This window comes from Scardinius erythrophthalmus (assembly GCF_964197995.2).
Source record: "Scardinius erythrophthalmus genome assembly, chromosome: 13".
NCBI lineage: Eukaryota > Metazoa > Chordata > Actinopteri > Cypriniformes > Leuciscidae > Scardinius > Scardinius erythrophthalmus.
In genome coordinates this window covers 18,877,379-18,899,465 of record NC_138233.1, presented here as the reverse complement: position 1 = coordinate 18,899,465, position 22,087 = coordinate 18,877,379, and the positions used below count along the sequence as shown (strand labels likewise).

The following is a 22,087-nucleotide window of genomic DNA, read 5'->3' as shown; positions in this document are numbered from 1 at the left end:
TACAATCTTTTAAAACATACACACACAGTATAACAGCTGCAAATGTTTATATTAGTGGTTGGCACCCATGCAGCCCAGGCCATGAATCTAAGGAGATTTGGATATGTAGCTGTTCAAAGGTGATATATTTCATTTATAAGGACAATAACAATCTAAGGAGCTTAACTGGTGTGGAACCGGTTCTCTAAGAAAGGCAGGTAACACTTTACAATAAGGTTTCATTTGTTAACATTAGTCAACTAACATGAACTAACTATGATCAATACATTTTTTACAGCATTTAATTATCTTTGTTCATGTTAGTTAATAAAAAATACAGCTTGCTCACTGTCATGTTAATTCACAGTGCATTAAGTAATGTAAACAAATACAACTTTTGATTTTAATAATGTATTAGTAAATGTTGAAATTAACATTAACAAAGATTAATAAATGTTGTAGAAGTGCAGTTCCTTATTAGTTCACGTTAACAAATGTAGCTAACTAATGTTAACTAATGAAACCTTATTGTAAAGTGTTACCGAAAGGCAATCTAAGGGAGGTGTGATGTGGTGTGTGTGTGTGCCATGCAGGTGGGTTTGGTGCGGTGGGGGTGTGTGGCGGCCAGGGCCTATGACAGCACAGACAGCTGTCCACTGGGTTTGCATCCAAATACATGCACACTCCAAGGGCAGACAGAAGGAAGAACACAGAGACTGAGAACCACAAGGGGGCTTGACTCTTACGGATGATCAGAGTCTCTCTCCAGAGCTCCATTCAGACCACCAGGCTATTTTAAACAAAGTGTGTGTATCATACAGTGAGTCATCCAGTCTATAATAATGGCCTTTTCACCTCACGACTCCAGGAGCTAGACATACTATTAATTGCAATTAAATTAATAATATAAAAATCCTATTAAATGTTATAATTTTGAAATACAACATTTCCCTGACTTATTCAAAAAATGTGAAGAAACCTCTCAGCATAAAAAAAACAAAGGAATATGCTTACAATTTAATTAATTTATTTAATCTTAGAATGTAAGTTATTACATACCTGTATACACAAATTTGTCATTTCTGACAGGACAAAAATAATGGTCGGAATTGCAAACTAACATACTACTCTTAAAACATCTTCATTATCACTGTTTTTACTGTATTTTTGAACAAATAAATGCAGCCTTGGAGCGTAAGAGACTTCTTTAAAAACATTTTTCATTCTTTCCAACACCAATATTTTGATCGGTAATAGATAACACTGCAGGGTGCAAACTGCAATACCACAAAGAAATGCACACAACTTGACTTTCCATTTCCAGTGTGATGAATGAATGAAAAAAAAAAGAAGAAGCTGTTTTTGATATTTTTTTTACCTGACTGTCAAAAGGTAAGATGCTTTTACACAAAATCTAATTAAAAATGCAAAATGGCAGTGTCTACTACCAAACTGGTAACTGGACACAAGTCACATGCATAAGGAAGAGGACACAATTTTGTATACTTCAGACCTAGCATGTCTACTACTTTGCTTGCTACCTGTAAATCAGTAAGTAGTATATAAATATTCTACTCCGAACACAAGTGTTTTAAAAGTCATTTAAAAAATACCAGCAGTTTCAATTTAAATCATGCATAAAATATTTTCAAAAGCCTTTTAATTTGCCCTCTGTCAGCCCAAATGAAAGAATGCAACTCTGGAGAGAGAGTAAGAGCCGCCCATGTCCAGATTCCTTACTGAACCTTCTGAAAGGGTTCTGGGAAGGCTAAACTGAGGGGAACAGAGCAGGACCAAATGTGTGAACTGACCTTTCTTCCGGAGTCCTTGCTTCCACACTCCCCCTTATCGTACCACCATTTGTTTTTCAGTTTGTCTAAGACGGCTTGCTCACTGAGTTTCAACACCGCTAGGTTAACTGGGATTCTTCAACCAGGGAAATAACATAAATAACATTATCCATGTTATTTTATGTTATTCAGCACACATTAAACACATACCCATCAATATCAACTCAACTGTTGTGTGTGTTTTTTTTTTTTTTTTTAATTGACTGCACACATATCAGAAACATGTTGGTAGTTCATTGTAAAAGTGATATGGGTTAATACTCCATCTAGCGATGCTTCCTTGCTCCCTGCTGCAAGATGTGCATTATTATATCACTTTGGGTAACCGGCAGACCGCAAACACTCCATCTGGAATAACTTAAATGTGGTTGGCTAATATTGACTACTTGCCATGATATGCCATACTTTGATGCAAACTTTACTTGCTATTAATCAAACAAAATTGGCTAGAAGTAAGCTCAATTTAGATCATATTGTTTTCGTCTAGAGTGTTTGGTTGGCGTGAGTTGCCGGTTACCCCCCATGGTAGTGGTGGTTTTACCCGTTGGGTTTGTCACATTGGGGCTGACCTTGGAATCACCTCCTCCGCTGCCACACTCTCCCTTGTCGTACCACCATTTGTTTTTCAATTTGTCCAACAGGCCTTGTTCATTCAGTTTTAACACTGCCAGGTTTACTGGGTTTCTTGAAACGATAATGAAATAATATTTTGGTCAGTGTCAGCCCAGATAAACCATTTCAGAGACAGTGTGATGGGAGAACAGACTCAAACTGGTTTGAACACAACAGCCACTGCTCTATGTAGGTTGAAATGTTAAATGCATGGCAATTGCAGTGGTTTTGCCCTGAGTCTGTATATAAAGTATGTTAACATGTGTTTTAATGGAGAACAATGCTTTTGTTAGTGGCCTTTTAGAAAGACAGGTTTTATAAAGCACAAGAATAAGACTTCTTCAGACAGAGGAGAAGAAAAAAAGATGTCCTTGGTTTTTGCTGTCTCCATTTGGTTCTTCCCTTTTAGGGAATTGCAACAATGTGAATCTATAACAACAGACTAAAGACATTAGACAAATTCTTAAAGTGATAGTTCATCCCAAATTAAAATTCTGTCATCATTTCTCACCCTCAGTTTCTTTCCTTTTCTTTCTTTTTTTCTGTTGAATACAAACAGAATACTTTTTCATGAAATTGCTTATTCCAGTGAAAGTGAATGGTGACCAAGGGCTGTCAAACTATAAAAACAACAAAAACAGGGCCATGACAGTGGTAACAGTGCATATATGTAAGTAATATATATATATATATATATATATATATATATATATATACCGCCCGGCCAAAAAAAAAAAAAAAAAGTTGCTGTTTGGATATAAACGGGCAAATACTTAAGAGTCTATGACTGGATTATTATTGCTGTAATTATGATGTTTCTAGCATGTTATATGTTTGGCAACAGTTCTTTTAACCCTCAATGATGGAGTGTGTAGCTTTTCATTTCTTAAACAACCATGTAGGAAGACACATCATGGCTCAAATGTCACGATTCATCAGGCTCAGATTGTCAAAAAATTTTTGGGAGGGAGAATGAAGAATCATTTTCACATATAAATTGGCACCTCTGAGTCCTTAAATTCATTGAAAGACTAAGGTGCTGCAGTAGACTTTACAGAGTGCTTGACTCTTGCATTGCCAATACAAGATCTTGAGCAAAAATTGATGCAGCTCTTGATGGATCACAATATTTATTTCCATCAAGAGGTGCATACATTTTTGGTCAAGATCTTGTTACTACGATTTTGGAAAACTGACTGGCTTGCTCATTTCACAATAAATGCAATGCGCCATATTTTAAAATACACAAATGTGAAGTAAATATAAGATTTGAGAGCTGCAGCAGATACGTTTATAAGTATGGACTACTTTTATGGTGCTTTTTGTCATTTTTGGAGCTGGGTCACCATTCACTTTCATGGCTTGGAAAGGAGCAGCATGAACATTCTGCTAATCTTCTCTTTTTGTGTTTCATAGTAGCAAGACCATTATACATAACATGACAGAGTAGATGATGATAAAAATAGAATTTTTGATTTTAACCCCCCACCCCCCATGACTGATATCAGGAACCACATCTGAAGCGTGTGTCTCTCTTTTCATCTTCTCCTTCATCCTCAGGTCTTAAACACCCCTTACAGTTCAAAGGCACAAATATACATCTCCTCACGACCCACAGAATCGGCTGGCCGATCTGCATTGTGAGCAAATGTCGTCTGCAGCTCTGCCTGTATAAGGAGTGATTCTTTGGCTTGATAAAACCCAGGAATTCTTTCTAATCCCAGAAGAACCAGAAAGAAAGAAGTCAGAGAGTGTCTCAGGAATGAGAAACAAAAAGCTACATTCAGTATGATGAGCATTTGCTTCAGGAGGTGGCAGTGCTTTGGGTGAGATGATTTCATTGACTAAACTCAAAGAATGGCACAGATGAATAGAGATAAAAGGGCGCACACATCAATCTTTAGGGCTGTCACATCTTGACTAAAACAAACCGATTTAAGGTGTCAGTTTGAGATAAGACAAAGAAAATGTGGAACAGCTGTCAAAATGCACCAAAACAACTGATTATTCCATCAGTCAGTAAACCTATAAAACACAGTTAACCTATAAAACACAAAGTGAAGTACAAGGTAAAACAAGTTCAAAAGATCAATTAACATCTGTGTTATGAAATTGATTATAAAGCAAGATGAGACTAGCAGACCATAACATATAAAATAGTAAGGTGTAAAAATTATCCCTATTAAAGCCTTATCAGAATAATTCAGTCGCAATGTTGCATTTAAAAATGATTTTTTTATTCATTGTTTCTTCTAACTACATTTTAACAATTATGTAAGCAGTTTTAAATATTTCTCAATTTGAAAAATGATTTTTAATTAAAATCTCAATGAAAAAGTCATTGCATTTTTCGCAGATTAGAGGATTAATTTGAATTAAATTTTTTTTTTAAAGATTTCTAGACGTAAAAAAACAAAAACAGTTTTTGCACCTAACAAGATCTGATCACTATGGAACTTTGTTTCCGCTACTGAATAAAAAATACAAAAAGGTAATTGTGACTTGTTATGTCACAATTCTGCCTTTTTTTTTCTCAGAATTGAGTGATATAAACTTGCAATTCAAGTTATAAAGTCAGAACTGCGAGATAAAAAGTCAAAATCGTTTTATTCTGAGGCGTAAACAAGCTTCCATAGATCTGTGCCAGATGTCTATAAATAATACAATTGGTTAAAATGCAAAATTCAGTAAAGATACACAGGAGCATTATTACATTTTGACAACTGCACCACATGGTTAGTTCAGTAAATCACAAACAATCTAAATGCTCAATTCAGTGTTTATTGATTTTAACAGAGAGAGCAAAATCTCCCATTGTCTTTCACATGTTGAAATAATGCAGTAGGTTCCCATATAGAATCTACCGGCTCATGTAAACGCGTCAGTAAGAGAGTTGCTCTCTCTCAAAATCAGCTATACACCGCACAGCTGGTAACTCAACAGACAGAGAAACACATTTATGAATCCATTTCCAAGCCTCTTTCACTCTTGCTGTCAATGTAATGGCAAGCTAGTATTACATTTAATTCGAGTCCTGCTGTAGGTGGCAAGATGGAAGTCATTTACATCTTGTATCTGATGTCTCTCTCTTTCCCACTCCATCCACCCTCTATGTTCGCTTTGCTATAAGGTGACCCAAAAAATGTCTGTACAATTGCTATGAGGTCGTTTCCCCAAGGAGCTTATCTTATTAGAGAGAGATGGAGTTATTGAGGTTATTTCAACAGCTCCAAATTGCCCTTGCTAGGCCCTTTGCACTGCAATGAATGTAATATCATGTGGGCCATGGTGTATTAGTCAGATGGGTACATTCAAGCACAATAAATGTGACGTTAATGATGGTGGTGTACAATTGAAATAACAACTGTTCACCTTATATTGCAGAAAATATAAAAGAAACATGTTAATGTCGACATTCATCTTTAGAAGTGGCTTGCATAAGAATAACAACTGATTGCCCAATTTCTTTCATGCACAAGTCACTCGGTGAGAACAGAGCTTTCGTAATTCGGAATGAAGGAGAGAAACTGAAATTAGCATCCAGTAGACCTATAGCTTCAAAGTGCCTGTCGTGAATAATGTCTCTGGTGTCTCAATGGGCTCTGCCGAGCGGCGCTGCTGTTTAATGAAAGGACGGCGAACACACGTGTTTCCTAAAGAGCTTCTGAAGAGGGCACGTCATTTTCCTGTCGTTTCTTATGCAAGCACTTCTGGTGGAGTGTTTTGAAAACCCCTTCAAGCAACATGAGGTAGAGGCGGGATTTTGAACAACTCCACACACATATGTACACCCACACAACAGGATGTTCTGTTATAGCAGAGGCTGCTTAGCACAGTACTTCTACCCTCTCGCCCTTGGTTCAAATGATCATGTATGCCGTCATTAAAAAGTCCTTCAAAAGAGAAACCAGATGAGTTCACTGAAGCCACACCAATTTGGTAAAAACCTTATTCACAAACCACCCGGAATCCAGGCACTAAATGTGCTTTTTTTGGTTTTGTTTTTCTGCGCTGTGCCGCGAGTATTAAATGAAGTCACTGACATTCTCAGCACAACCCTGTTGTTTTGCTATGAATGTGTCTTATTTGCAAAACTCAGCAATATTTTCCAGCAAAAAATAAAAAAATCATCAAATGATGGAGAAGAGCACATATAGTTCCACATATAGATTAGGCAGTGTACTCAAGCACACTTGGCATTTAGAAGAGCTGATTTAGGTGCCTGGACTGCAGTGAGAGAGTGATGCTATACCGTTTCAGTAAAGTATAGCAGATTGCATTAGTTTGCTGAGTCCTGAATTTATAATCTATTCAGAACTGGCTTGCAAAATTGGGAATCTATTTATTTATTTGGCTATGTTTTTGCTGTGACATGATTGGCATACTTATTTTAATGAATTCCCATCTCTTTTCTCTTTTGTTTTTTATTTAACTTGTAGATGATGTAAACTTAAATGTAAAAGTTAGCTAAGGTGATCATTACCCATTTAGTACTGTATCCAGCCTCTACCACAACTGAACCACCATCTGAAGTTATTTTCATAATGGTCAAATACAGTCAGCATACAGTGGACAGCTGGCTTTACCTGAGAGCTGATCCTTTGGGGGTGGCAATGCCGTAGCCTTTGGAGTCCAGGTTCCCTCCGACCTTCATAGTGTCACAGGGTTTGCGCTGCTCGATGTACTCGTTCATGGTAGACTCCAGCAGATAGGCATACTTCCCCTTGGACTTCCTCACCCGTATAACTCCTTCATCTGTGGTTTTCACAAACACTGAGGGGTCTGCTGATTTCATATAGGACCACATCTTCTCAAAGACCGCAATCTTTGACCTCTAAAAGAGGAAAGAAAGTGAAATATTATGCATTTGCACACTGTAAAAGTGGTAACGTGTTTTGCACTTGTTTTACAATTGTTTTGAATTACCTCTAATGTAATATAGCTGTTTGTGAATGTAAAAATCAAAAAAGTTTCAAAGATCAAAGTGCATGATGAAACAAAGAACGAACTGATTCTAAACTGCCAGAAAGAGTCTTTCCTAAACAAACCTACATAGGTTTGTAGCAAATTAGCATAATGCCAGTCTATGATCTTCAATGAGCCGCTCTCAAACACTACAGTTGTAGCTGAGGTCTGGAAGTGTGTTGTCACCATGTTGAGAAGACTCTGTTTTCTGCGCTGCGAAAGCAAGCAATGCATGCATTTCAAAAGGATGAGGACTCGGGCTCATATAGATATGATAAAACTGATGCTAGTGTTACTGTTCGTCTCATTGTGTATTAAAGCGCTGAGGAAGCCTCTGGAGCTGAAGTTCAGTTATGGTAATGGTCATTTCACTACGCGCTGTGAGTAGTAGACCAATCACAACATACTGAGCCATCTGACCAATCAGAACAGAGTAGGCTCTCGGAAAGGAGGGGTTTAGGGAGACAGAATCTTCAAACTGACCATTTTCAGACTCTTTGAGAAATGAGGTGATGCGCAATGTATATTGTATATGTGTTTTTCGGTCTTGGATGCATGTAAAACTCTTGCAGGGCACCTCCAAAACAAAATTAGGAACCTTTAAAATAGCGTGATAGGGTCACTTTAAATTTCAGTTATGCTGAATAATATCTTTGACTTAAATAAAAATTTTAGGTTAACATTTTTTAGATTAACATTTCCCCTCATTCATAGCACCTCTCACCCTAAAAAACTCCTTGGTGGAGCCGGCGTCTAGAGTCCCATAAGCAATCTCAGTCTGTTTGGCCAGATCCTCTGCACTCTCGATGGGGGACACCATCCTCTCCACTGTGAGAAAAGCAGCTAGGTTGGCTGTGTATGAGGAGATGATGATTAAAGTGAAGAACCACCACACACCACCCACGATACGGCCAGAGAGAGACCTGTGGAAACATACACGTATATGTGAATGCAAATATCCTCAATAACTTTTAGTACACTTGAAATGCCATGTTTAAAATGTGTCTTTGTATTATAAAAACTAGAAACCAAACCAATTATTTTAGAGAAACATAACAAAACACACAATTAGTTTCAAATTATATATATTTTTTGACAAGTTCTCAGATGTTAGTGTAACATGGCCATAGTTAATGTAAATATTTAGCAAATTTAAAAATGAATATTCAATTTTCAAACTGTACATATAATGCTGTGGTGCCTAAATTCATTTCTAACATTTAAAATGATTGATTTTAAAGTGTTTTATTTTTAATTGACAATACCATTCAAAAGTTTGGGGTCAGTACATTTTTCTGAATGTTTTTGAAAGAAGTCACTTATGCTCACCAAGGCTGCATTTATTTAATCAAAAATACAGTAAAAACTGTAATATTGTCAAATATTATTACAATTTAAAATAACTGTTTTCTGTTTTCATATATCAGTGATATCAACGTTGATAAAACTTGAATGGTAGTGCACATAGACAAGACATTACAGAAAATTAACATCAGTTATCAGTCAACAAGAACATAATTATCGGTTTATGAGTATCAGACAGAATTTCACTCAGGAACTGAATATTTTGTATCTGTGCTGCTAAATAATTCAGAAAAACTAATGGAAATCACATGCTCAAATAGAGATCCATTATGAGTTTATCAAGTGTACCCATTCAAAAAATCTCATTTCTGTGGAGCACTGAACATTTTCTTAATCCTAACTGCATTACAAATACTGGCCGGCATGTACTGTAGCTTCTTAATGCACACGTCGATGCTTACAGTGGTCGGTGGTCTAGTCTGTTTGATACACTGCTCTCTGACTCCACTCAGCTATAAACTCTTAGTGAAATGTGCTGAGACGAGATAAGGACCATCACAATACAACTCACCAGCAGCGCATTAATCTCACGTTTAGAAAGTTGCCAGTATGTTAAAGTAATACATGCATGTTAATTGTCAGGGATTAATGGTGATGAGAGCACTCAGCCGCTGCCATTGTAATTGCACTTAAACCAATAATAATAATATGAATAATAAGAAGAATAAACCCTGAAAACAACAATTTGTCCAAATTTGTCTAAGCAGTACACAAGACACGGTGTGTGAAAATAGTTCCAGGGAAAATAGCAGTTTGATGTGTGGTGGAACAGGAAAAGCTGCTTTGATAAAAACACAAACAAAAACAAATGCACGGTTTAATCGTTTAAGCTGTGAGGGAGGCGAAACCCATCGTGATGAAAGGCTGTCAAGATTACAACAAACAGAAATATAACGGCAAGATCCTGTGAACCCTTTGAATCTGCAGAGATTGTCAAAAGGGCAAACAAATATATATTTAAGAGAAAGAGCATAACGGAAATTTGATTTTATTCTATAAAGGCTGGACTGAGATATCTCAAATTCAATATATATATTCAAGATATATCAAATTCCAATTTTACAAGGTAAAAAAAAAAGGAAAAACAACTTCACCCCTGGCTAAATCCTGGCCAGAACACTGTGACAAGAATATTTTTAAAGCATCTCTTAGTTTCTGCCAGATCTTTGGGGGTGGTCTCTAATCCCGTGGCCTGAAAGAAGCTCAGACAGGCATATGAGATCAGTGTAATGTCTCTGAGGGAGTTCTAAATGGTCTACCTGCAGGACTAGAAGGCATAAACTGAGTTCCTGGCAGCCTGGCGGCATAATCTTCTCTCTCTGCTGGAGTAAAGAGTGGGGTTAACTGTCTACATGGTGAATCCACCTTGATGGGTGATAGCCAGGAGACGCTGAAAAATTTTGGTGTAGGATTTCATTTGAAAAAGTTTTTAAAAATCATTAAAAAAAAAAAAGCAAGCAACACATTGATTTAAATGTGACATTTTGAAATAGAAAAACTTAAATAGCATTTGCTTCCAATAATCTTTATTTAGAAATTTAAAAAAATAATTTGCACCGGAATGAAAATTCTGGGCTGAAACCGAAAACTCTGGATGCACTTGGCCGAAAACCAAAGCCGAAAATGACTTAATAGCAGATAGCAGGGAGTGGATCAGTAGCGTCATTTTACCAGGGTTGTCCAGCACTGCTATACACACCATGTTACAGCACAGGGCTATTGCAAACAGAAACAAGTCTACTACAGAGAAATTTCATGTTCTCCGCGCGTTATTTGAGCAGACTTCCCCTCATTCTTTTCCGGTGAGCGTGATCGGTACATGAGTGGAGCATTTGGGCCGTGAGCGACAAGGCAGAGCGCACTACGCTCACACACGGAGCAGGAAATTGAGCAGAGATTGAGCACAAAAAAACTTGATTTTGAACGATAACTTATAAACCTTTAAAGACAGACTTACTGAGAGCTGCGAGGTTGTTAATATATGGAATTTGCTTCTGCTGAAACTGTCACTGTTGTGTTTAACAGTGAAATTCCTCTTGCCAAAATTGAACCTAGGCTCTTTTTGTTAATCTACCCGAGTCAAACTTTCATGTAAAGGCATAATTAGAATGGCCACTTTTAAGATTGACCGTATTTTCGTTTTAGGTCAAAATGCCTTTTGAATGGGGCACTTCTATAATAGCATCAAAATCGCTATTTTTCCAACACTAAGAAGGCTCCACACAACATAAAACTGTGCTCGAAGTATCACCAGGGTCTCTACACATGAACTTGAGCATTGACAACATTGTTTTGTGTACACACAGTTTACTAAAAAGAAAGGTTTTGTATGATTCACTTTATCAGTTAGTGTTTCCGGCCGCCGGCATTTTGTCAGTCAAAAATAGTCGATCTCCGAATGCAACGTAACCAGGAGGAGAGAAAGCTTCTAAAGCTTAGTTCCATTAGCCTGGCTAACGTCAGACCTCTTCTCATTGAGACGTGGTCTGGGAACCATATGTTCATTTTCTCGTATTTGAGGCGTGGTTTACGAATGCCCAGAGCCGTTTACTGAGCGCTACGAATGTCTATCAAATGTGCCTGTACGTAGCTCATAGGCAATCGTTTCAATTATACCAGATGACGTATGTAGAGCGAAAGAAATTCGACGAGGAAGAAGACGGAATAAACTTGCGTTCTAAACTACTTGGAACACTATCTAAGGCTGCATCGAAAGGTTACTTCGCGTCTGCTGCCATGTTAGATCCATAGATATAAACAAACGTCGTCATCGTCTTGCTGCTCCCTCCCCGTTCTGTGATTGGTTCCCTTTTTGAGGGGAAAATCTGGTCCATGGTATCCAGGCTGCCTAGTAGCGTGAATAAAATCGCGCTGCGCTCAAGGCAGCATGGGGAAACCCAGGCTATAGTTCCATATAAATTCACGGATAATTTGTTGTTTTGTCGGTAGTGAAAATCAATTTTGGCGAGAGTTACCCTTTGGTGCTGTACAGGAAATTACACCAATCAGAGAGTAAAAAAAAAGCAACATGCTCCAAAATAGCTCTTTAGCTCCGCCCACTCCCATGAAGCACTGCGAAAGTTATAATCAAGTCAAACTCCCATATGCCTTAAACATACTGTAGGTATATGCATACTTTGCAATAAACTTAAAATATATTGTTTTTATACATTTAAAACTACTAGGCTAATTTATGTTGATTAGATTTCTCCATCGGTTTTAATTTGATTATGCTGTTCGCAATGCTTCATGGGATTGTAGTTCTTTTCCTCACTAAAACGGTTAAGTAGGCCTACACAGTCTTGTACCTTTGTCCTATTTCCAAAATATTTGTATGTTTTGTTGTGATTCACTTCGTAGCTGATTGGCTTGGTTCATGGCTTAGTATAACTCTTTTAACAAAGACTATTTTAAAATCCCAATGAAAAAAAAAAAAAAAAAACTTCCGGAACCAGGAAGTTTGATACCAGTTTGGTACCTTTGGTGCCTTTGCTTACCTTTGTTAAGGTAAAAAATAAATAAATCTGAGATTCTTACTCATGTCTATATTTCATTTCCGTGTTCTCTCATTGCGTGAAATGTGTTTACAAATCCAGCTGTGTACAGAAAGCTATGTAAGCACCTGTAGGATGGGAAATTTATTTGCTGAATGCTTTAGTACACAGCAGTATTATAATATAATGATGGTGGTAAATCAATACCAGGCTACACCGTAAAAATGATTCACGACAGGACTTGCCGAAGTGTGTTGAGTTAGTGCTAAACTGGTCTCATGAAGATGCTGATGTGTTGTGTCTGCTGTTTATTCAGCTTCATAATTCATTTTAGCTAATTACCATTAAATACGCTATACATATTCTGACAAATACACAGCATGCCATATTTACAACACCAAGTAGCGATAATCAAATGTGAAGGCATACCGAAGTACATTTATTTGCGGAAATAAAATGGATGACTCAATACTAAGGGATGTCCTTGATTAGTAATGTCAACATTGCAGTCACCATATTGTGATTTTAATAACAGCTTGATTATTGAAACACTGCAGAATGCTGCACACAGAAAATGTGAACCATCTTAACACTTACTTTGCATGGAAAAAATATGAACTAAAATAAAATATATATATGCTGAAAAAAATATAAATTAAAAAATTAAAAACTTAAATAAACATAAGAAATATTTCCTTGGCAGCTAAGTAAAAAAAAGTTTAAGTACTAAAATTACTAAAAACAAAACTGAACACCCCCCCCCACAAAAAAAAAAAAAACTAATAAAAGGCACAATCAAATTACTAAAACAAACTAAAATTAAAAAGAAAAAAAAGCTAATTCAAAATAATAATAAATAATACTAAAAATAACACTAACTATATACTATTGTATGTTATATATTGTTTAAATGATAGTTAGTTAATGCTTATTTAAATAGTTAGAAATAAAACTAATATATTTTCAATTATTCATTTATTTCATTTATACTGAGATTCAGGGACACACAGTTTTTTTTTTTTTTTTTTTTTTGCAATAACCATTATATTTATATTTAAAGAGCTTTGTTTTGGAAGGAAAAAAAGTAGCCTGCGGTGTAAAACAACAGCTTTAAGCTCAAGCGGAAGTCTTTTCCAATCGGCTGTATCAGAATTTAATAAGTGCTAATCTTTATAGTGCCCACTTCAAGTATGTGCACTTTAAGCAAATCTTTTAATCACCTAATATGCATGAGCCAAGCTAATAACATGTATGTTCCCCTCCCAGTTTTCAGATAATTCCTACACCCCTGAAAACATCAGTGGGCTGTGAAAAAAGCCCAAGTCAAACTCTGCAAATATACCACAGGCAAAATGTGCTCAGGAGGCTCGGGCACCAGAAATCTGAAGCTGGCAGAGGAAAATGTAGCTCAGTGCTCTGATGTTGTTTGACAGCTTTTGTCGGGCGCCGTTTGAGCGGTGTGAAGCTGACACACTGATCTCATTCCTGGTCACATGTCAGAATCTCTCCGTGCTTAAATCCAAGCTGCCGCTCCCTCTTCCTCACGAGGTCAGTATTTACGCTCTGCATGTATGGAATGAGATGATTATGCAAATGCCGTTTACTGCAAACGACTGCAATTAAATGAGGGTGATTTCCCTAATGTGTACATAATATGCTCATTGCAGAGCACATGTATGTGACTCGGCATGTAGAGATATGAAACTGCTGTGTTTTATTTGTGCACTTTTAATTTCATAAATCTCACAGATCATTATAAAACACGCTTGGCTCAGAGTCTCTTATTTAGATGGATGTGTAAGTGTCTTATGAAATCCACTGCTGAGATATAACTGCCCTCCTGTGTTATATAAATGATAGCCATAATCTTCTGCACTGGCCCTGTTCAAGATAACTTACTACTGAAGGTGGCCCGGATATTTGTGGCTACTGACTCTCCCTGCAACAGCACACACACACACACACACACACACACACACACACACACACACACACACACACACACACACACACACACACACACACACACACACACACACACACACACACACACACACACACACACACACACACACACACACACACAAACAGGCGCACATATCTTTGTGGGGACTCTCCATAGACGTAATGGTTTTTATACAGTACAAACTGTATATTCTGTCCCCTTACACTAACCCTACCCCTAAACCTACCCATCACAGGAAACTTTCTGCATTTTTACATTTTCAAAAAACTATCATTAAGTATGTTTATTAACCCATTTCCCTCATGGGGACCGCTGGCTGGTCCCCACAATGGAGGTGATCTCAGGTTTTACTATCCTTGTGGGGCCATTTGGTTCCCACAATGTAATATAAACAAAAACACACACACACACACACACACACACACACACACACACACACACACACACACACACACACACACACACACACACACACACACACACACACACACACACACACACACACACACACACACTAGAACCAGCATTAGATACAATATGCACCTAAAAACACAAATCACCCCCTGATAAATCATGAAAACCAATGAAAGCCATACATTCTTATGCAAATTATGACTTTACAGACACTAATAGGGCGCATAAACCCGATTCAAATACACATAGCTTTCTATAGGGACGTTTCATTGACATGCCAGCTAATTACATTTTCAATACTGAAACCTCCGTCACATAAACCTTTTTGCATTTGACTGTTTGACTGTTCTTCCATCATTGTGGGGACATTTGGTCCCTATAATGTAGGCTAAACCTGCCTCTCCCGCACACACACAAGCGGATGGTGGTACTCAGTCAGCAGTGCTCTCACACTGTGAGCTGTGCCACTCCAGAGGAAACACCCATGTCTTTCAGCGTTGCCATGGCAGCACTCTTTTCTCTCCAAACAGGCGGCTGAGATGGGTTTTGTCACTGAACAGCTTTCGGTCCACACTGAACCGACTGAAACCCGTCTACAGCCAGCACGCTTCTGTGTAGCTCGGAGAAGACCACTGTTTTTCCGCTGCATGTTTTCTCTTTTCATCTGTCTGACATTGAATTGAATATCTGATATTCTAAACTCTGAACTGTCTCTACCCATCTGACTCTGAGTCCCACACAGAAATGCCTTTCTCCTGGGGAGGATGTAAAGCAGATGACTAAACTATATATCTAAAATGTCTAATGTCCGGTACACGTACGATTTTGGGCTGTCCCAGACGAAAGATGACCAATCGTGGCGATCTCTGTGGTTGTGGTTCCTAAACGGTGGTCCTACGTCATACAGTGAGAAAGGTTCAAAGACGGGCGTTGTCACGGTCTTGCGACCAAAGACAGACTTTTCTGATACAGAAATTTAGCATGATCATCTCACAGTGTGTTTGCTGCTACGATCTGCGTACGATCTACTGACCAGCCAATAAAAATGCAACATGAAATGGCATATTAATCAATGCGCTACAATGCGCTAAAACCTCCAAGCTCCATTTGCAAATCTGGCATGCTAGACATGACCGCGTCCATATTCTCTTTCACTTCCTCCTCTTTTTTCAGCGCACATAAATTGCCAAAGTGTGATTCATCTTGCTCTATTTGTTTACCACTATAGCGCAAGCTGATGACGTTTTATTCTTCTATACTAACTTGCGTCGTAGCCTACTATTAAATAGGTGTCATCATCGTAAAGTCTAATTGCTGTACATGTCGTCCCAGATCCATGTCATAGAGTGTGATTTGTAATGATCTTATAGGATTGTCGAAATTGCACAGTCTGTAGCAGGCATAACAACATTCAACAGAGGACCAATATTATGGTAACTCTGTTTCCTTGTTTACCCCTGTGTATTTATACCCTGAGTTCTGTCTGTTCATTGTCCCGTGTCGTCTTTAGCTAAGTGGTTGTGTGTTTTCTCCCTGTGATATTCTCATGTATTTCCGTTTTTTTGGATTATTATATTAAAGACCATTTGTGTTATCTCTGATCAACGTGCAAATTCATTACAGCCACAGTTTAGCGTGACAATAAGTAACGTGTATTAAGTAATCAGATGACCTTTTTGATATAAGAAGTAACGCATTACTAAATGTACACATAGATATTTGGGTTACTAAGTATTTTAAATTAAAGTTCTTTTTCTTCTCCATAACGTAGTCACATGTGCACTCACGCATATTTTTGAGGCATACTAATAATTAGAATACATATTCAGAATTATACCTTTAAAGAGAATAATCAAAACAAAGCAAACAACACATGTTATGTGTGTAATCATAAAGAGAGTTAGTCTTACAATGCATTTGTAGGGATACCCAAAATGAAATTTTATCATCATTTACTCACTCTCATGTTCTAAATCTGTTTTAATGTCTTTCTGCTGAAGAACACAAAGTAGATAGGAGGCAGGAAGACAGTTGTTTCGGTGGAAATAAACAAGCTGATGTGAGGAAGATCATGAGCACGCAAGTAAATATGCAGAGCGCTGGACACTGACTCAGGCAGTTACTCTAAATATCTAATAAGCGATGTAACTCCACAGAGGAAACGTAGAGAGAACTGCAAAACAAAGTCTAAGTGGAGTCCTCCAGAGACTGCTTCAGTGAAGATAATTAAAAAGAAAACTGTTGCTGCTCCTGTTCTTATTGTATGTTCGTTCTCTTGCTTCAGGGGGCCTGTTGCATAACGCATTAAGAAAAAACAAACCTCATAAAACTGTTATCTTCTCCCAAAAACATGTTTGACAGTATCGTTTCATTTATCCTGTAAGGATCTTTGACTGAAGCAATAGGATTAACTAAAAGCAGCACAAAGAAAGAAAGAAAGAAACACATGTTGGCAAGGAATAGTTGCTTAAATGAAACATCAAGGAAACCAAACAAGTGCTTAAACTAAAATGACAAGCTGAATTTAAAACATCAATTTGTATCGCCAAACATGGTTAAAGTCAGACTGCAGGCAAAAGTCCAATTTCTTTTTGCTCATAATGTGACTCAGATGTTTATTTTCTTATCAGTGTGAACAGCACAAACCACATGGAATCTGATCTTTTCCATTCTGATTTGGGCCACTTCCATACAGTATGTGGCTCTAGATCAGATACAGGTCCAATGCTTAGCAATGTGACCTCAGTCTAAACATTCATATGAAGTCATCAGAATAGAGTGTGCAGGTTTGCAGGTTTTCGCCGCTGGTTCCTTCAAAAAATTTCTATGGGTTTTTATGATTTTTTTTCCGATTTAAGTGTAAAATAAAGCCTGTTTATAAACAATAAATAGATAAATAATAAATAGGCTAAAATATATGACTATAATTTGCCATTTTGTTCTACAACGTAAATTACACACACCCACGAAAAGGGTACCCCTAAAACGTCCATATGTGACGATTCGGGTTATGGGTAGGTTTAGGTATGCGTTAGGGTACCGCTAAGAGGCGCTGCTGGTGCGCTTATGTCTTCGTCTTATATGGACGTTTTAGGGGTACCCTTTTCGTCGTATGTTGCCGTATGGTCAAGACGCGTCAGTATGTGACGTTTTGGGGTGAGACCGGGCTGGTTCTGACGTCATACACCACTCTATTCTGCACTAAATGGAGTCACTTTCAATTTTTTAACAGTGGTAGTTCTGTAGTAACTCTGTAAATATGAGTGACAGTTGTAGTGGGCTATTGTATATATTTAAAATTAATGATTTTATTTCTTTTCTCCCCTTTCTGGGGACTATGGGGGATTCCTGCCAAAGTGGCTGGGAAGATTAAGAAATGTACAAAATACAACACAATACAGTGTTAAAAAGGACACATTTGATTAATCAAAAATGACAGTAAAGACTTTGTAATCTTGTTACAAAAGATTTCTGTTTCGAATAAATGCTGTTCCTACACTGCAAAAAAATATTTTCTCACTTAGTATTTTTGTCTTGTTTACAGTCCAAATATCTAAAAATTCATAAAATCAAGAAGCATTTACTAGACAAGTAAAATGACACAAGTAAAAACAAAAGACAAATAATCTTGTTTGTGAGATTAATAATCTTGAATTAAGATTAAGTTTTTTACCCCACCAGCAGATCATTTTGTTTAATCAAAAACTCACTTAATTTTATTTATTTTTTAAAAAAAATCAGAAAAAAAGACATAACTTATGCCACAAGACAAAAATACTAAGTAAGAAAAGCGCAGTTATTTTGCAGTGTATGAACACATGCATCCTAAAAAAAAATGTGTCATGGTTGTTTCTTGAGCAACAAACTGCCATATTAGAAAGAGTTCTTAAGGATCATGTGACACTGAAGACTGGAGTTATGATGCTAAAAATTCCATTTGCCATCAAAGGAAAAAAAATATTTTATGATATGACCGTTTTTCTTAATTCTGATGAAATAAACATAGACTTGCTGAGCATATTATGCTTCTTTTAAAAACAACAAATCTTACTATTTATAACTGTATATATAATATTGAGAAGAGAAGAGAAGAGAAGAGAAGAGAAGAGAAGAGAAGAGAAGAGAAGAGAAGAGAAGAGAAGAGAAGAGAAGAGAAGAGAAGAGAAGAGAAGAGAAGAGAAGAGAAGAGAAGAGAAGAGAAGAGAAGAGAAAGTTGTGGGCCCACCTGTGTGAGGAGATAAACATTATCTTGAGTGGCTTGCATAAATTAGTCCTGATGGGTAGGTTTGAGTGACAGGTCTGACATTTGAACAATTTTTTTTTTCTCCCAAAGAATAAATAGCACACGATTGGGCAAACTAGCCTGACTGTTACCATCAAGCAGCCAGGCCACTCACCATTCAACCTATCCGCGCTCATTAGACAGGAGGAGTAAGTGTAAATTCACATGCAGATGATCACAGAGGAAAGAGGCTCTGACTACCCATGATTAAAGAAGCGTAATGGAGGTGGTTAATGCTGCTGCCGTACTCGCTCTATCGTCCTCTAGTCACTAATTAAATGTCATCACACAAACAGAACCAGTCGTGCATGTCTGCTCATATACAGCAATGTCTGAGGTGACGTGTTCTAGATGGTGAAACATGTTCACCCGCAATGCGGACACGCTATCAGCAACCCATCTTCAATTGTTTATAGAACTTCAGTGACACGGAGAGAGAAGGTATAATCATAACAGCATTGTCGATTGCACTCTGCAGAGTCTGAGTCACAGTGAAAAAATGACAGGGAGAAATGACACAGTCTAATTAAGATCCTCTGAAGCCGCTCTGCGCCCGATCACAGGAGACATCCACAGGAAAGTGACGTTCTGCTCTCTCTCACACAGCTGACATTTCAGCATCACGGCTGAGACAGAACGATCGATTCATATAGGAGCTCACAGAGACATATACCGCCTGGAAGTTCTGATATGCTGGATGACACACTGAGGGATTGTTCAAGACTTATCACTGTGAATCAGTGCAGGTTAAGGTCATTTTCCATACCAACATAGCAAAAAAAAAGTACATAAATAAATCATATATAACCATATTGCACTGCATTGTTTGTGGGATTGTAGTTCATTGTAGTTCATCTATTGATCAGTCAAGAATAGAAAATTATTGGAAATATTCAAATCAGGAATGTTCAAATCTGTAAGGGATAATCCGGGTTTGTTTCTGTTTTGGGTGGGTTTGTCACATGTTTTAGCTCTGTGTTCTAGTTTTCAGTTAGTTTCTATGACTTTTCATTGTTTAATTAATTTGCGCACCTGTTATGATTGGTTTTGTAAGAAATTGTAGTCTGCCTCGACCCAGATTCCACTCCAATATATATTTTAGAATGAGCTCATCCCCAAAATGGCTTAATTATCATAGAGATGAAGGAAGTCAAGTTAAATTGTTTCTTCACCATTTGGGTTGATCACACCCTGAGCAAATGGTCATCATCAATTGTAGAATGGGAATGGGTGTGGGACACAGAGAACCTTCTCAGACAATGGGGTGTCACAACTTCATTAACATATAGACCACAGCGTGGTGTGAGCATGCATTTGTGAGTGTCTGTGGTGACGGCCAATCAAACTAGCTTGTGTAGTCAGTCAGTTTGAAACATTTGGTGGAAAAAGAGCCATATGAGGATTCACAAAAGATTCTATGCGTTAACACAATCGCTCTCGTTTTTACTCACTCTATCTTGTAGACAAATCAACTTAATGCCAAGAATTACATAATAAAAATAATAATAATATTACCTCCAAAAAGCGAGCACTCATGGTACTTAAAGTGCATGTTGCCATACAGGCGCTGCTGAACATAAAACCCATATTAAAGGGTGTGAGATGTTACCTTTGAAACTGAACTCATTATTTACTCATCACATCTCTTTTTTTAATGACTCCCTGCCAACGTACCCATTTGTAATTATGCTTATGGTAGTAATTGTCCACTTCCAAAAAAGGAAAGGTACAATTATTGCTATGTTGATGAAATGGCATCCACAGGCAAAACTGCAAAAAACAACAGAAACCAACAGTCTACATAGACAAGCGCTTCCTAAGGAAGAATCTGAATTGAAATGGAAGTTCATAAGTGACTGATGTAAAATGTCCAAACTAGACATCGATTCCGTGTGTAATACAAACAGCTCCTCACAAAAAGCGCACAGCAGACTCAATTGATTCCAATACAGTTTGGCGTTAAAATGTTGCTAAACTAACATAGTGATATGCACACAAATCTTAGGTAAAATAATTAGTCTTCTTCTACACTGAACTTTTTCTATTGATAATTTTCAATACTCAATGAAATGTGTTCATTAAGAGTCACTGTTTCTCCCACATTGTCCACCAACTGAGATTGTTACAATGCATGATAGGATTATTACATGTTTAGAACAGCCTATAATTCATAGAGAATACATGATTGGATTAATGCAATTTAAGACACTATATTGGAACAGAACAAAGCCACACATTTTTACCTCTCTCTTCAACTTTTTAAGAGACTCACAGATCAGACAGACGTTTAATTATATTTCAGAACCAGGAATCTAGGGTTATCCATCTGGAATGTTAGCTTTAAGCATCAGCGAGACTTCAATGTGTTGCCCACAGGTGCGAATGCTGTCTGGTGCCTGAACTCAGCCGTTGACATTTCTCTCTCTGAGACATACTGCACCATCCCTCCCTGTGCCCTTAAAACCCACAGCCATTGACCTCATGTTGCCAGCTTCACCCCCAATTAATTAGGTTTTTAATTGGTGACCTTTAAGAGTCCAGCAACTGTGTAGCGAGAGACACTTCATCTCTGGCCCTGCGCACCAGCAGCACTGAGTGGAAGGCTCAAATGTAGCCCTCACAGCACTTTAATTTGCCTTTCAAAGAGCTGCTGTCTTCCTCTCATTAGACACTGTGGAATTAGACTTGCTGTGTCCGGTCCAAGTGGATGTGCAACTCTATTTGATCTTTAGAAATACTGCCATATACCACAAACCAGCTGTGCAAATGAGAAATGGCTAAACTGCAAGCACATATCAGTAATCTGCCAAGAGCCACACAACAGCAGTACCGCTGAGAAATCACTAGACATTTAAACATTTAAAAAATCTTCGGCAAGCAATATATGATTGCTGTGCACCTTTGTGTCATTTGAAACTGAAATCGAAACATAAAACAAGACATGATGAAGAAATCATCATATATGTAATAGTGTAGCAGTGCCAGAGCAAAATAAACAGCTTACCAACTAATAAAAGGAAATTGATTTCACTTTCATTTTCTTCTGACATCTATGTGTGTGTGCCCAAACAAACTTTATGGTATTTTGCTGCAATTCATCTGTCACTTGGCATTGGTAGAAGCAAAATTAGACAAATGCCAACATGGATAAGTTGAATGA

General features: G+C 37.6%; 1 protein-coding gene across 1 annotated transcript in view; it reads right to left on the bottom strand.

Annotated features, from left to right (window-relative positions):
• gria1a (glutamate receptor, ionotropic, AMPA 1a) overlaps window positions 1–22,087 on the bottom strand; it is a gene marked incomplete at its 5' end in the record, with an annotated part of 68,693 nt that overhangs the window by 5,260 nt on the left and 41,346 nt on the right. Inside the window, 3 exons of the mRNA XM_081382145.1 lie at window positions 2,399–2,513; window positions 7,028–7,275; window positions 8,131–8,329. Of these exons, the coding sequence (XP_081238271.1) occupies window positions 2,399–2,513; window positions 7,028–7,275; window positions 8,131–8,329 (562 nt within the window). The remainder of the gene's footprint in view (window positions 1–2,398; window positions 2,514–7,027; window positions 7,276–8,130; window positions 8,330–22,087) is intronic.